The sequence below is a fragment of the Brassica oleracea genome, chromosome C8 (genome assembly GCF_000695525.1).
Source record: "Brassica oleracea var. oleracea cultivar TO1000 chromosome C8, BOL, whole genome shotgun sequence".
NCBI lineage: Eukaryota > Viridiplantae > Streptophyta > Magnoliopsida > Brassicales > Brassicaceae > Brassica > Brassica oleracea.
Genome location: NC_027755.1, coordinates 22,546,764 through 22,563,693, shown reverse-complemented (window position 1 = coordinate 22,563,693; position 16,930 = coordinate 22,546,764). Strand labels below are relative to the sequence as shown.

General features: G+C 31.7%; 1 protein-coding gene and 2 pseudogenes across 1 annotated transcript; 2 read left to right on the top strand and 1 right to left on the bottom strand.

The window, feature by feature from the left end:
* Positions 1–5,478: 5,478 nt before the first annotated feature.
* Positions 5,479–7,480, bottom strand: LOC106308969. The gene is made up of 5 exons (XM_013746066.1): positions 7,330–7,480; positions 5,970–7,142; positions 5,797–5,886; positions 5,678–5,681; positions 5,479–5,602 (listed from the first exon to the last, which is right to left on the bottom strand). Exons 1-5 carry the CDS (start codon positions 7,478–7,480, stop codon positions 5,479–5,481), a joined length of 1,542 nt encoding a protein of 513 aa, XP_013601520.1.
* A 2,024-nt stretch (positions 7,481–9,504) lies between these two features.
* Positions 9,505–11,243, top strand: LOC106311813 (annotated as a pseudogene).
* A 35-nt stretch (positions 11,244–11,278) lies between these two features.
* Positions 11,279–13,180, top strand: LOC106311811 (annotated as a pseudogene).
* The last annotated feature ends 3,750 nt before the right edge of the window (positions 13,181–16,930 follow it).

The window sequence follows — 16,930 nt, the reverse complement described above, 5'->3', positions numbered from 1 at the left end:
TAATATAAGAAATAGAAATATTACATTAAACATCTATCGTAATATTATGATTTGATATAAAATAAAACAATTAGATAAATAAATATACAATATAAGAAATAAAAAACTACTTTAAAAGTCTATCTGAAAATGTATAGTTTAACATTTTATTATTTTCAAATATTTTTGTAAGCAAATATACAATATAAGAAATAAAAAACTACTTTAAAAGTCTATCTGAAAATGTATAGTTTAACATTTTATTATTTTCAAATATTTTTGTAAGCAAATATACAATATAAGAAAAATAAGCATAGAATCTAAGATTTTTTTTATCACATTACACATCTATCATAATATTATCATTTGATATAAAAACAAGAAAATTAGATCAAACTATCGGAATTAGAATCAACACTTTGGGCGGAGGCACATGTAACAAATAATCAGAGGGTTGCAAATCAAGTACATGAAATAATTGTACCAACAATACCAGGAAAAGGGTATTTCATAGATTGCTCATGGAAAGATAAGGAACAATTCTTAGGACAAGGCTGGTACATCACTTTAGCGGGTTTTGATGGATTGCTAGGGGCACGGAATGTCCGGGCAAGTCTTTCACTTCTTCATTCGGAGATGGAAGCGCTAATATGGGCAATGGAATGTATGAGGAATTTACGGTAATTTCAGGTCACATTTGCGATAGATTGTTCTCAATTGATAAAGATGGTTTCGAACGAGAAGAATGACCAGCGTTTGACAATTATCAGGAAGACATTAAACTGCTGAAAAGAAGCTTTCTAAACTCAGAGATCGTTCATGTACCTCAGACAGAAAATCAAAAGGCGGATAGCTTAGCACGCAGTGCTAGGAAACAATCGTCTTTCGTCATTCACATGGACAGAGTTACCGGTTTGGTTTACAGAGTCAGTCAGCATGAGTTTGTAGATGATTGATGTAAAAAAAAGACATAAAAAATATTAGTATAAAAATAAATAATAAGAAATATTATTATGATATTTTATTTTTATTCTAATATTATAATAGATTTATAATTTAATATTATGTAATATTTTAATATTATTGTTAGTAATATTAATCATATAGAAATGTTATATACTATAATAAGTAAATATCAAAAATATAAGAAAAAATAAATAATAAGTAAATATAGTATATAAGAAATAAAATATTATATTAAATATATATCGTAATATTATGATTGATATTAAAGCAGGAAATTTATAATAAATAACTATACAAAATAAGAGAAGATAAACAGTAAGTAAATATACAATATAAAAAATAGAAAAACTAAATTAAACATTTATCTGAATTAAACATTTATTAAAGAGTTAAAATACATCTATGCTATAAGGTTAAATAAACTAGACTTAGGGCTTAGAATTATGGGGTGGAGTTTTGTGGATATGATTTCAAAGTTTGAAAAATAAAAAAGAAATATTAAAAAATTTAAAATAAAATGGGTTATTTTGGTCATTTTCTTATTGATGACTGTTTTGTGACAAAAACTTAAAAACGACTATTTGAAAGAATTGCCTACAAATTAAGAAAATTTAAATAATAAGTAAATATATAATATAAAAAATAGAAAACTATATGAAACATCTATATGAAAAATGTATAGTTTTTTGTTTTTTTCTAAAGAAATTACTATTCACATAAACATACAATTTAGAATTTTGTTGTTGTTCAGAATACAACGTCCAAATGAATAACTATATAGTTGACATTTAAAAATCAAAATAGTTCCGCGCGTAGCGCGGATTAACTCCTAGTATATATAATAAGATAATAAAATCTTATTATATAAAGCTTGGTTCTTCAAAGTTGCTAATTAACATAATCGTGACACTTGGCAATTATATATTTTAAGATTATGACATGTGTTAATCTATCTCATAATTAAAAAAAATATACTAAAATATTAACAAAAATGAATTTTATTAAAAAGTAAATATAAATATTATTTAATAGTAATTTTCCTTTTTAATTGTAGTTTTCCTTTTTTTAAATCCTAACCAAAAGATTATTTTATAATAATTTTTCTTCTAATATTGTGACATGTGTTTAAATATATAATGATTTAAAAATATATATAATAAGATAATAAAAATGAATTTTGTAAAAACTACATTTAAAATTATTTAATAGTAAAAACAAAATTTTAAAAATATTTAGTATTATTATTTTTAGAAATTTTCCTTTTTCAAAATCCTAAAAAAAATAGATTTGAAAACAATTGATTTAATATAATTTTCTTTTTCTAAAATTTTAATGAAAATAAAATTATAAAAGATTATATTGATCTTGATTCTTCAAAATTGTTAATTAATATAATTGTGACACATGTCAGTTATCTATTTAAAAATGTGATATGTGTTAAACTATCTCATAATCAAAAATATATATACTAAAATAATAAAAATGAGTTTTCTTAAAAATAAGATATGAATATTATTTAATAGTCTTATTATTATTATTATTATTATTATTATTATTTATAAAATGTTTGCTTCTTCAAAATTGGTAATTAACATGATTGTGACAATGTCAATTATATATTTGAAAATGTGATATCTGTTAAAGTATCTCATAATCAAAAATATATATACTAAAATAATAAAAAAAAAATTTCTTAAAAATTAATTATAAATATTATTTAATAGTCTTATTATTATTATTTATTATAATGTTTTTTTTAAAAGATACTAAAAATAGAGAATTATAAAAGATAAATATTAATTTTTAAGAAAAAATGTTAAACAAAAACGAATTGTAAAATCCTATAAGTACAATAAATTATTTAATAAAAACATAAAGAAAAACTAAATTTTAAATAAATAATATTACATTTTTAAAGCCTAATTAAAAAAAATTAAAAAAGTACTATTATTATTTTCTTATAAGTAACTAACTTTATTTTTTAATAGATAATTGTATGTTAAAAAATTATGACAAAAAAACTACAAATATTTCACATCTATATTTAGGTTTAATCTTTCACAAATTATTTTTACAAAACATAATAGTATTTACATGGAAAGTATTACGAGAGTATTTGCTTTTAATTTCTTGATGCAACTCAACTTTTTTTAACCTTATTATATTTTATGTTGCTACCATAATTTTTATTTTTGATGTTGTTGTCGTACATGAGTATGTGTAAATATGATGAATATGTGTTCGTGTGTATAAGAAAAAAATATATAAATAATAAACAGAGTTTTTTCTATTAGAAATAAAATATTTGTATAAAAATCTAAAAGAAAAACCAATTATAAAATAATTAAATCCCTTTTTAAAAGTCTAAGTAAAATAAAAAATAATCTTATTTTTCTTATAATTAATTAACTTTACCTTTTAATAATTTTGTGTTAAAAAAATTTAAACCAAAAATTAACTTCAAATATTTCACCTGATATGATTGTGACATGTGTCAATTAAAAAAATTAGATTGTGAATGTGTCAATAAAAGCTGGCATTATGTGAAAATAACTTTTTCTTTTCCTAAAATCCTAAATAAAAGATTTCTAAAAACAGTATATATTTTTTTCTAATTTTAATCAATTTTAAGATTTTTTTCTTTTTTAAAAATAAAATCCTAACTAGAGAGAATTGTAAAATTTTATTTAATAGTAATTTGTACTTAATAATTAATGATAAAATGATAGTAAAAATTATTTAATTAACAAGAAAATTTGTAAAAGTATTAGTGATATTGAAAAAAATGAATTTTAAAAAATGGAAACTTTTAAAAATAGTTAATATGGAAATAATTATTTGATAGAAATTTGAATTTTCTGTCTTAGAAAAAATATAATTGTAAAAGATTATGTAATATTAATTTCTTTTTCTAAAATCCTAAAAAACTGTAAGAGAATATTAGATTGTTATTTTCTTTTTTTATAAAAAAATCCTAAACAAAAGATATTTGTATCATATTTTTAAGTCCTAACCAAAAGAGAATTGTAAAAGTTTATTTGATTACTAAAAATTATTTAATTAACAAAATAAGTGTAAAATTAATATTGATACGAATTGTAAAAATAGTAATTTTAATTTTTTTATTATTAACTAAAAATAATTATTTGATAGTAATTTTTTTTACTGAAATTCTATAGAGAAGATAATTTTAATAAGTTATATGACAGTAATTTTCCTTTTCTAAAATCTTAAACAAAATTATAAAAGAGTATTTATAGGAGATTTATAAAATAGAATGTTTTTTCTTTTCTAAAATTCTAACAAAATAAAATTTTAATGACTTATTTAATAAAAAGCTAAATTAATACATAAGAACATGTATAATAAAAAGTTTAATTGTATTTGACTTTCATTTTTTTTTTACTTTTCATTCAATTTTTTATTTTGGATTGTGTTCAGTTTAAACGTTTAGGTTTAGTATTTTCGGAACTACAAAGTTTATAACAATTAATCTATGCACAATGATTATAAAATACAAATATTAACTTGAACTTATGTATAAAAATGAATTTTAATTATAAAATAAATCTCAAACAACATATGCAAAAAAAAAAACAATCATAAAACTATAATAAAATAATTTATTATTTTATAGTTTTTATTAAATCAAAATATCAAACAAAACTCATTGCAACGCAGCGGACTCATATCTTGTATATATATATATATATAATCTCATCATTTAATACCTTCTTACTACTATTTAGGATTAAAAGTACACAATACTAAATTAGTTATGTTTCTTTAGGAATAGAAGGACATATGATGGATCAAAATCTTATAGTTTAGAACTTCTTAATTTCTAAAATTTATGAGCTAAAATGGACCAGCGGTTGATTTAATATCTATGCTAATTTTAAATGATCAGCGTTAACAGCGCTCACCAAAAACGATTCATGTTATACATATAGCTTCACATCCCCTATGGAGACATTTATCTACCCAAATCATTCTCACGCAAAACCATTACGTGCATTTGAGTTTTTACAACAAAAGACTAGGATTCACATTCTTGAGTGTTACTTACCCGCTTTACAAGAAACGAAGGCTACAATATTTTGCCATCCAAACAATATTACCAATGTTTTTAAAACCGGACCGGCGAACGAACCGGAAATATTTTGGGTCACGGGTCATTATGGTTCGACCGGGTTCGATCCGGTTCGATTAGATTAAGCTGCATCTAATGATGTTTTCTATGTATATTTTTACAAAGATAAATCATCTCAATAAAATGTTTCAATAACCATAATGTTTAGAAAATCTTCAAAAATAACAAACTGAAATGTAATAAAAGTAATAAAACACTTTAATAATCCAAATCTAAAATTTATAAGAAAAAAAAAACATTTAAATTTTGCTCTCCAAGTCTTTATCACTCTAATCTGAATCACCTTTAAAAAAATATACACATAGTTAAAAAGAATATATTTTGAAATAAAATTCAAAATCATGCCATGATTGAGTTCTTCGCCATCTTTAGGATATTCTTCAAAGAAGTTTATCTTCTAATTCAGAAAAATCAAGTTCTCCTCCTTCTTCTTCCACAATCCAAAACTCAGTTTTATCAATTGACTCATAATCAACGGGATCATTTGATCTTTTTGTCTCATACCTACGTAAAGAAACAATAGCATATTACCAAATGAATAATAACACACAAATATTTGTTATAAACTTCACAACTAACGAGCCTGTTTTGTAAACGCAAGTTGTAGTGAACATATACAAGATCATTGAGTCTTTGATGCTCCAGCTTGTTTCTTTTTTTGGTCTGAATGCGTTCAAAGACACTCCAGTTTCACTCACATCCCGATGAAGAAGCTGTTTGACTAAGGATTCGGATTGCAAGCTTTTGCAAATCAGGAATATCACAACCAAATAGTTTCCACCATTCATCTGTAAGTACAATAAAAATATATATTAGTAACTAACCAGAAGAAAACATGTTACATTGGCATATATTTAACGACATTACTTACCGGGTCGAGTCGTTTTGCTACAAGTAAGTGCCATTTCTCGATCTCTATAGCAACGAAAGGTTGATACCAACTTTGTTTCACTTAGACTGCCCTTCTGCTTCTCAATCAGATTTAGCACTCCTCTTGTAATCTCGGCTTTATCGCAGAAGTTCTTTTGGTCATACAAGAAGGCTGGATTCAAAAAATAAGCTGCAGCATAGATATCACTACGCAACATCCTATCCCACCTATTGTCAATGATCCTCGTATAAGACCTATAAAGAGGCTTTTCTTTCTTGAATATATTTTTGATGCCTAGCCGTGCCCTATACATCCCTTCATATACATAAGGCAACGATGGTTTCTCATCAGCATCACAAATACGCAACAAACGGATCAACGGAGTCATAATCTGCACAATCATAAAGCACTCCTTCCAAAAGTCTTCATTAAAGATAAGCTGTTTCACAAGTTTTGCTTTCTCAGATCTTGAGATTTTTCTGAACTCCTCATCAACAACCATACTCTGCAAAATATCTTTATGGGCATGTAAACTTTGTAAAGCTATGAAACTTGTAGCAAACCGAGTTTCCCCAGGGCGAATTATCTCTCTCCAATCCGGCCTGTTTCTCAACCAGTTCAAAATATGCTTATGGTTATACACAAACACAGTGATCTTTGATGCATTGCTGGTTAAATTATGCACATGAGGCAGCTTTCCCACATCTTCTAATATCAAGTTAATGCAGTGAGCAGCACACGGTGACCAGTATATGGTAGGATATCTTTCTACAAGCCTACCACCAGCAGCTTTGTAGTTAGGTGCGCTATCTGTCACCATATGGACCACATTTTGGGGTCCAATCATGTCCACAATCTCCGCAAATAGGTTGCACAAATTCTCTTCATTTGTACATATTCCTGAAGCATCAACAGACTTGATGAAAGTTATCCCCTTAGGACAGTAGACCAAAAAATTAATCAATGGCCTTTGCCTAGTATCTTTCCATCCATCTCCCATCAAAGTACAACCACTATCAGCCCATGTACTCCTTAAAGAGTCGATAATCAAAGAAACTTGCAGCTTTGCATCACGTAGTAAACCAACCCTTAAAGCATGATAAGAAGGCCCTACATAACCATGACCCATGCTTGCAATTTTGCTGATCATAGGCTGATAGAACCTAGAATTAACTGCATTCATAGGCATACATACATCATAGAAAAATAATGCTATCAGCATCATGAACCTTTTCCTTACTTTGCAAGCATGATTTTATAGTTGGCTGTGTCTGATCTTCTAGACCCCTTTTAAAGTATGAGTTTACGTCCGTACCGACCTTTCTTTTCTGACTTGGAGGCACACAAACTTGAGTAGAACCTTCACCATCATCAACATCGTGAAGTTGCATATTCACTCCTCGCTTCTGTTTTGCTTTTTCCTCATTTTCTTTCAGTGATTTTCTCATTGTGTGTTGAACTTCTGGAGGAACCTTTGTGCATCCGTTTGTGCTTCCTTTCACTCCCACCATATGTTGTTTCATTCTATTGATTCCACCTCCATGATTAACCTTACCACAAAACTTACATGTAAGAATGGTTTTCCCATTTGAATCTAAAGTATGAGTGACATATGTCCATGCTAAATCTTGTTTTTGACGAGTGGAACGTTGTGATGGTTGTTAATGTTCTGTGTTTGAATTTGATGAAAGTGAAATTTCTTGATCATTATCTTCCATCCTAAGTACACTGCAAAAGTTTTGCAGAGACATCAAAGACACAAACATAAGTTTTTAATTATTAGTCTCACCCACAAAAATAATACCTTGAGATGTAGAAAATACCTTGTGACTTTGTGAGTCGTGAGATGTAACTTGCAGAGACGCCAACGACTCAAAAGTATAAGACGTCAAAGACGGCAATACCTTGGGAGTTGCAGTTTGTTAACAAGCCCTATTTAAAAAGGAAAAACTAATTATTTTTTAAACAAAATTTTGGTTTTAAACGAACCAGGGTGTTACCGGTTCGTTGGGTCAACGGTTCCCGGGTTTTTAACGGTTCAATATGGTTTTTTACTGGTTCAATTGTAGTTGGGTTTTGGCATCAACCCAACCCAGACTGATGTCCGGTTCGCGGTTGAACCCGGTCGGACCGCCGGTCCGGTCCGGGTTTAAAAACATTGAATATTACCAAGGGCTGCCACCAAAGATATCTTTATAACCAAATGAAAAAGTTCATCTTACTTTATTTGATAAGTGGTCAATTACTTTTCTATCTCAATCAAATAATTCAAAACCCAACAATTTTTATGTACTACACTACTTACAATAATTTCCATAATTTATGTCAGACGCAGATTATAAAAACAATCACCCCTTTAGTAATTATATTTAAATCTCCTCTTATTCGCACATATAAATTTCGTAAACTGCATATTTATACAATACAATACATTAATACACTAGAAGTAAACTACATAGTCGATTGGTTGGACTGTAACTGTAGAATTTAGTATGTATGATTTTTTTACTTACTGTAAGAGATGAGCTTTAAAATTTATAGCGACAACAATATATTTTTTACAGCAAAACAGATGGGGCTTTAGAAAATAAAAATTTTGCAGCCATTTTTTTTATTTTTTTGGATGTAGCTTTAAAAATTAATATAAAGCATGATTTGAAATTTTAATGATTGTAGATAAAAATTAAAGCTAAAGTCAGCTCCTACAACGCAACCAATCATCCTCATAACCAAACAAATGTCCACAATGCTGTCCGAACAAAGCACCACATAAAATATACAAAACGAAATACACATGTTAATAGATCAGATAGCACACCGCTTGAAATGCAACTTCAAACTGATCGCAAGGGACAACTTGATATTCAGGGTAAGCCTTACCGGCGGCTGCCTCGGAGTAAGCTCCGGGAATGCCTTGACACGCGATGCCTGGGGATCAGTGCATGGGAGCCAGGGAAAGATCACTGACGTTAAGAGCAATGCTAGACCATGATTAAGATATCACTTAGTGGATTCAATATCATTTTGAATACAAAGTATTTAACTTATACGACCATAATGAAGCCCCTAACATTTTTCACATCCATGAGATGGACAAAGCACGTGAAGATTGTTAATACTTTAAGAAGATGAACGAATTAGTTGTCATCATTCAAACAAGATAATCACAAAACAAACACGTGCATTTACGTGTTTCCTTTTAGAACACCGATTTTATTTTATGTTTTAAGTTAAACTATATTTACTTTAGTACAACTATCAGCTATTTATTCAATTTTTATTACATTAATCTATGAAAACTACTTATGATATTTCTCTTTGGCCTAACAATTAGAAAACAAAGTAATATACTATTCTCGCTAACCACTATCAAATGAATAAGAAAACAATTTTGAACTGATTAGGGAATAAAACTTACGAATCCGGCGCCACTAGTTTGGAATAAAATAAACCTGAAGGCTAAGTAACGACCACTGAAGATGGAAGAAACGCGTGTACCCAACCTCATTGGTCAGTTTTTAGACAGACATCAACGAGTGACTAGTCTCATTATGACACAGTTTGTTAAACTCCATTCACTTCAAAAAGTCTCCATTGTTCTTAAAAATTTGCTAAAAACCCATCTCGACTCTCTTTCTCCTTTGATCATATACTCTCTCGAGTTGCCTCTCTGTTTCTCTCTCTCTCTCTCTCTCTGCCCATACATGGAAGACGGAGATTCTAACCAAGAACATCCACAACCTCTTACCACGAACCACGACGCCACCTCTCCCAAGAAGCCATCCACTTCCTCCGTCGTCGTTGACAAGCTAAAACGCGATGAATGGAGCGAAGAGCAGTGTCGAGTCTACTCGAAGCCTACGAGACGAAATGGGTACTCAGGAACAGAGCCAAGCTCAAGGGCCAAGACTGGGAAGACGTGGCTAAACACGTGTCTTCACGCGCTAGCCACACCAAGTCTCCCAAGACTCAGACGCAGTGCAAGAACAAGATCGAGTCCATGAAGAAACGGTACCGTTCTGAGTCTGCCACTGCCAACGGATCATCTTCTCCGTGGAAATGCTTCCACCTCTGTCCACCTTCAGCCTCAGCCTGTTTTGCCTCTGAATTGCTCTGCTCCTTTGCTCTTACTCGAACCTCCGTCGCTGGCGGTGACTCATCCGCCGCAGCAACCTCCTGCTGCCCAGATGTCTCACGGATCCAACGGCGTCGGCACGGTTAAGGTCACTAACCAATCTTTTCACTTTTTTTTTGTTAATTTCAGAGTTTTCCAATAACTAATCGCCTCTCTCGAGATTGGGTCTTAAATCTTCTCTCTTTTTATTTTTTATTTTTTTTGTCTTACGAGTGTTGGAAACTCTTCTCTTCTGTGTTTACTGATACAGCTGCCAGCGACATCCACATTCACAAGAATCTCTCTCTTTTTCTAGGGTTTCTAAAAGCTTCAGTTTCTCTTGCAGGTAGTTTCTAAAAGCTTCAGTTTCTCTTGGTTTTGATTCTTGATTTTCTAAGGTTGATCTGCCCTGCATTTTGTTTCCTGTTTTATTTTATTTTCTCCCTTTTATTTTTGAAGATTGTCACATTAAGATGAGAGATGAAATCATCAAAAAGACCAACCTTTTATGTATGTAATAATTGATCTTCTCTGTTTTTAAGTCACTGAGCTGAGCTTAGACAACTTTTTACTCTGCATTTTTCATTCACCTTCGAACTAGGGTTTCTGTACAACCAAATTAATCTCGATTACACAATTACTGAAATGGGTTTCTTTCAGTTCGTGACGAAAAGAAAAACACTTTGCCTTTATAAAGAATTTTACTTTAATCCTCGGAAGTTTGTTGCTTTCGAAACTGTTAATAATAAAAATGAGTTTGGTACAATGGATTATATGTTTTAACCTCTCCTCCACTCAGATTTCTCCAAAGTCTTTTTAAAAAACTCCACCTTACACCAATGGTTTATTCTATTTTATTTTTTCCTCTAAAATAATTAACTCTATAATAGAGTTGGATATTGTTCCAAAGGTACTCTATTTTAGAGTGAAAAATAGAGTAATGAACAAAAAATAAAAAAATTACTCTATATATAGAGTAAAAAATAGGTTTACACTATTATAGAGTAGAAAATAGAGTATCATTAGAGCATTTTTACTCTATATAGAGTCTATATAGAGGAGAAAATAGAGTGGGTTGGAGATAGCCCTTACACGACTCTTCTTCCTCTGCTTCTATTTGTTTTTTTATTTTTTTATTTTTTGCAGGAACTCATTTTCCGACCAAATTCACCGAGTTAAAGACATCACAGTAATAAAATCTCTTCAAATTCACTAAACATGGCGGTTTATTACCCAAGTAATGTCAATTGTTACCAGCAAGATCCAATCTATCTCAACCATCATCATCACCAACAACAACCTTCCTCCTCATCCTCTGCCGCCGCATCTTTCGTCGGCGGCGAAGAGAATGTTCGAAACGAGATGGATTTCATTCCACCAACGGGTATTCAAAATCTCAACGGAGACGTTCCCGTTCCGAGCAGCGAGTTAACCTTCGGCGACGGTCAAAGACTATCTCTAAGCCTCCTCGGCACTCAAATCTCTCTTCCTTCTTTCACTATCAGCAATACCAATCGGGTTTCACCACAAATACTCCAATCTCGGTTAAGGAAACGCCGCCGTTTAGCAAAGAGATGTTGCTGTTGGGTCAATCTGATCCTTCAACCGGTTCAAAGTTTGCTCGAAGAAGTGGTTAGTGTCGAGAAAGAGATAAGCCAGATGAGGAAGAAGAAGAAAGGTGAAGACTTTAACAGTAGTGCAAAGGAGACAGAAAGTGGAGGGGCATTGGTGGTGAGATATCGATAGAGTTATCTACAATGGAACGTCAAGAGCTTCAGAGCAAGAAGGACAAGCTTTTAACAATGCTTGATGAGGTAATTATTTAACTAACTCTCATCTCTTATAACTTAGTTAATTAACTTAACTCACATCTTCTTGTGGTTGTGTTAATTGTTGTAGGTAGATAAAAGATATAACCAATATTACCATCAAATGGAAGCATTAGCTTCATCATTTGAGGTAGTAGCTGGATTTGGGTCAGCTAAGCCTTACACATCAGTTGCTCTCAACAGAATCTCTTGCCATTTCCGCTCTCTTCGCGACGCAATTAAGGAACATATTCAGGTTATCAGAGAGAAGCTTGGGGAGAAAGGAGGAGAGTTGTCATTGGATGAGCAACAAGGAGGAGAGAGAATACCGATATTGAGGTATTTAGATCAAAGGTTGAGACAGCAGAGAACTTTCCATCAACAGATTGGAATGGTTAGACCTTCTTGGAGACCTCAAAGAGGTCTCCCTGAAAGCTTTGTCTCTGCGCTTCGCGCTTGGCTCTTTGAGCATTTCCTTCATCCGTATGTGTTTCCTTCTCTCACAAGTCACATCCTTTATGTTTTCGTATTACAAAACATTTTAAGAGAGTTTATGTTTGTTATATGTAGATACCCGAAAGAATCTGAGAAAATGATGCTTGCAAAGCAGACAAGACTGTCCAAAAACCAGGTAACCTGAGCTTTTTTCTGTCTTTATCTTTGTGTTCTGCTTGAACCACTCTGTGTGTAATGTAATTAGGTTGCTAATTGGTTCATAAACGCGAGAGTTCGTCTATGGAAACCAATTATAGAAGAGATGTATAAAGAAGAGTTTGGTGATGATGCCTCTGAGTTACTAACTTCCAAGTCTCCCAACAGCACCAACCAAGAAGACTCCTCCTAGCAGCAGCAGCAGCCGGAGAACAAAACAAACGTTGCCTTCTCATCAGAACCTAAACCAGGCTGTACTTCAGCCAATGAAGATGACCCACAACTACATCAGATGAACCGGTCAGCTGATTATGATAGTCTAATGAACTATCACGGGTTTGGTGTTGATGATTACAGTTACATAGACGGAAACAACCAGCAGGAGAGCAGATTTTCCAATGGCCATCACTTGCACGACTTTGTCGTTTGAACATAGGACATGATTCTTGAGGCGCAAGAAATGTGCTGTCTTGCATTTTTATAGGTAGGCATATAACACACACATCTGTGGTTTTTGTGTATAGAGTAGTACACTTGTAACGCAAGTATTTGATTATGTGTGTATAAGATTTACGGTGGTATGAAGAATTATGAACAACCGCTTCATTTTACAACGGAGATTAACTTTTTGACTTTAATTTTTGACTATATCATATTTATATGGGCCTAATGCCCAATTGTTGACGTTGACTATCGACGAACCTACGAAACAGTCTCCTAGATCCCACTGATGTCACTATCAATCAACCTTATCCATATCTGACAAAAGTGTCGTACACATGGCATTACGATTAATTTATTCGGCTACGGTTACTTGATGACTTGTCGGATTTTTATGAGTACTTCACATACAAGTGAATTCTCATTTTTATCCTTCTCCATGAACATAAGCAAAAATGCAAGAAGTTAATTAAAAAGGTAAATTAGTCAATTGACACGACAATAGAGTTTTTCTTTGTGTAGGCCAAATGGTCAGTCGTGTCTAATAGATATAATAGAGTTCGATATATTGAGCAACATGATGCAAGCTGTTGATGAAGAACTGTATGATGAAGCAGGTAAGGCTAGGCTCTCTGCCTCTCACTGACTCCTCATGAAACCGTTTGAAAGAATCAAAGATCAGTGAGCTTGTTTGGTTACAATGATGTTGCAGCTGAGTACAGAGAAATGCTTGGTTACTTCCAAGCAAAACACAAATTAAGGAAATACAATTGATAGGTATGCTAAGATAAAAAAAGCTCATCTACCTTGGCTAAAACGCAACCAAAGTGGTGGAAGAGACGCTTGCAAATTGCAAAAGAAATAATATCTTTCGTGCGATGGAGGAAATATTGGAGAATACTTTGTTCTCTATCTACACTTTGTGTACGTAGTAAATTCCCGTATATAAAAGACGAAATGAAAAAAAAATGAGTGTAGCATGATCGTGAAATCAGTGTGATACATGTCTTCTCAAATATGGGAAAGTAACTAAGCATACTCTAGTTAGATTTAATGTTTTAGTGATAAATCTACTTGTGGTCTTAGTCTAATAGTTTAACTAATCTGTAAAACTAAAGAGGAAGGCGGTTTGGGAGTTAGATCCTTGAAGGAAATAAATTGGGTAAGCGGTCTCAAACTGATCTGGAGAATTCTATCCTCTCAATCCTTGTGGGTTAGTTGGATTAAAAAATACCTCATCAGGAAGGGGTCCATATGGACGGTGAAAGAGAGCACTCAGAGTGGTTCTTGGATGTGGAAGAAGATTTTGAAGTGTTGAGAATCAGCAAAGCTATTCTATCGGGTTGAAGTTAGGAATGGGAAGGAAACTTATTTTTGGCATGAGAAGTGGTCTTCGTTGGGTTGTTTGATAGATGTCCTAAGATATGGAGGTCATATCGATTTGGGTATTCCACTTAACGCAACTGTGGAGGATTGTAGAGATCATAGACGAAGGCATCATCGAGTAACCCTTTTGAATAGAGTGGAGATTGAGATTGAGAAATACAAAGCAAGCTTGGTACAGGAGGAGGATATGTCCTTGTGGAAAAATGAGGACGGAAGATATAAAAAAATATTTTCCACTCGAGAAACATGGAAAATGATCAGAGAGAAGTATCAGTTTTGTGATTGGTATAAAGCAGTCTGGTTCAAATATGCAACGCCAAAGTTCTCTTTTATTCTTTGGATTGCTATGAATGGAAGATTATCAACAGGAGAAAGGATGAGAGGATGGAATGTGAATGTAGATACTTCTTGTGCTCTGTGTCAGGAACCAATGGAGACCATGAAGCATCTGTTCTTTGAATGCTATTACTCAGCACAGATATGGGAAACTCTAGTAAAGGGGGTGATGAGAGATGAGTATACATGGGATTGGGAGAGACTTATCAGACTACTGTCTGGAGGATCTGATTGGAACAGAGTAAAGCTGTTTATAATGAGATATGTGTTTCAATCCACAGTTGACACTATCTGGCGTGAAAGGAACTTAAGAAGACATGGTGAATCCCCATCTCCGAGTACCGCTATTGGTTAAGAGGATTGACAAAAACATGAAAAACAAGCTTACAGTTATTCAGAAGAAGGGAGATAAAGATTTTGAGGAAGAGATGGTTACATGGTTTAGCACAAGATTGATTTGAAGCTTTGTTATGCGTAGAGGAAAATTTGAAAATTAGGAAAAATTTGTTCTATTTTCATAAACTCTAAAATAGGAAGCACTTGTTGTAACAAGGCATTTTTTCTTTGAATTAAATTTAACATTCAATTCAAAAAAAAAGTTTAACTAAGGATTTATTAATAATCTTACATCAGAAAATATGAATTTGAGTTTAAAAAAAATATAATTTATCATTAATTATGTAAATTAATGGTTAAAATTTTATAAAAGGTTTTTAGTATGGTATAAGAGCAGCTACATCCACTAGTATTTAAAGTGTAGTTTCTTATCACCAAAATAATAATATTATAGCATTATGTAATTAGTTTTAGAAGATTGAGTTATTGATGGAAAGACACATGACATTAGAAGTGAATAGATTGTTCTTAAAATTGGGAAACAAATATTTTGTGACTCTCTCTCTTATTTTCTTTTTATTTTTCAGTTTCTTTTAGAGTTTAGATACCCTTTACGGATTTCATTTGGAGTTGCTCTTAAGCAGAATATAGTACAATTAAAACTGCCAGACAATCATAAAACAAAGAGATGTATACTGTTATAGAATTGTTTTATAATATTTTCGTAATCTATAGTAATATAAATAAGTAAAAAAGTAGATGAAATTTGCATTGAGATTTTATTTTGCATTGAGATTTTATTTTAATCAAGTCCTTCGTTGAACCTGCTTGTGGCTTTGGATTCTGTAATTGAGGTCAAAAAGAAAAAAAGGGAAAAAGAAAAAAAAAAAAAGTGGGTTGTGACATGATTCGTATAATGTATGGTCCTGCATGTTAGAAAAAGGGATGCATCGTCGATCGCCCATGGTTATATGACCAAACAAAGGACTCGTCACAAATTTCAGTTACAGTTTGTTCACCTCTTTTACTAGTAACTAGGGGTGTCCGCGTTGCGCGCTGAATATTGTTTTGTTATTGCTAAGAACATGATTTTTTGGATAATGTAATTATGTTGTCGTTTTTATTTTTTAAGAGCATTATTTGGTGTTTTAAATGTGTTATGTAGTAGTAGGGGATAAGTTAATATATTTTGTGTTTGTTTTTTTGAATAATGTGTTATTGTGTGTACAGTACTTGTTAATAGGGAAGTGAACCTCTAACGTAAAAGAATATTGAATTTCAATAACTTTGCATCTACGCATTTGTTGATTAATTCTAAGATTAACGGTTTTAAAATTAAAATTGTATTATATTTTTTCATATTTTTGAAAATTAAAACTTTTAAGATATTTTTTGTCATCTTCCCATATTTTGACTTGAGCCGTCACCGTCTATGTAGTTCGTTACCTTTCTGGTGTGCGGTGCTTCTCACCATTACCGGAAAAAGACTCACTTCTTTCTCTTGTTTTTTTTTTGGATTCTTCACCTCTGAGATTATATGGTATTTGTTGTAGATCAGATTTCTGAGTTTTCAGTTGTTCGGTTGAATGTCACGGTATTGTAGGCTGTTCCAGTCAATATTGATTGCTCATCTTTTTCATTAGATTTCAGCTGATGTTAGGAATTGTATCTCCTTGGTTGGGTCAGAGTTTAGTCGTCTTTGATGTTTTATTCCTCGTCGTTGGCTTACCGTCAATAGTCTTTGCTCGTCTTGGTTTTCAAGATCTAGTTTTTGGTGTTCTGACTTCTATGCTCTCTTTCATAGCTCTTGGGCGGCTCCATAGTTTGCTGATTTCGTTTCGTCTCTCTTTCCCTCTCTATTCTCGCATCTCTTTGCAGCTTTCATCGCA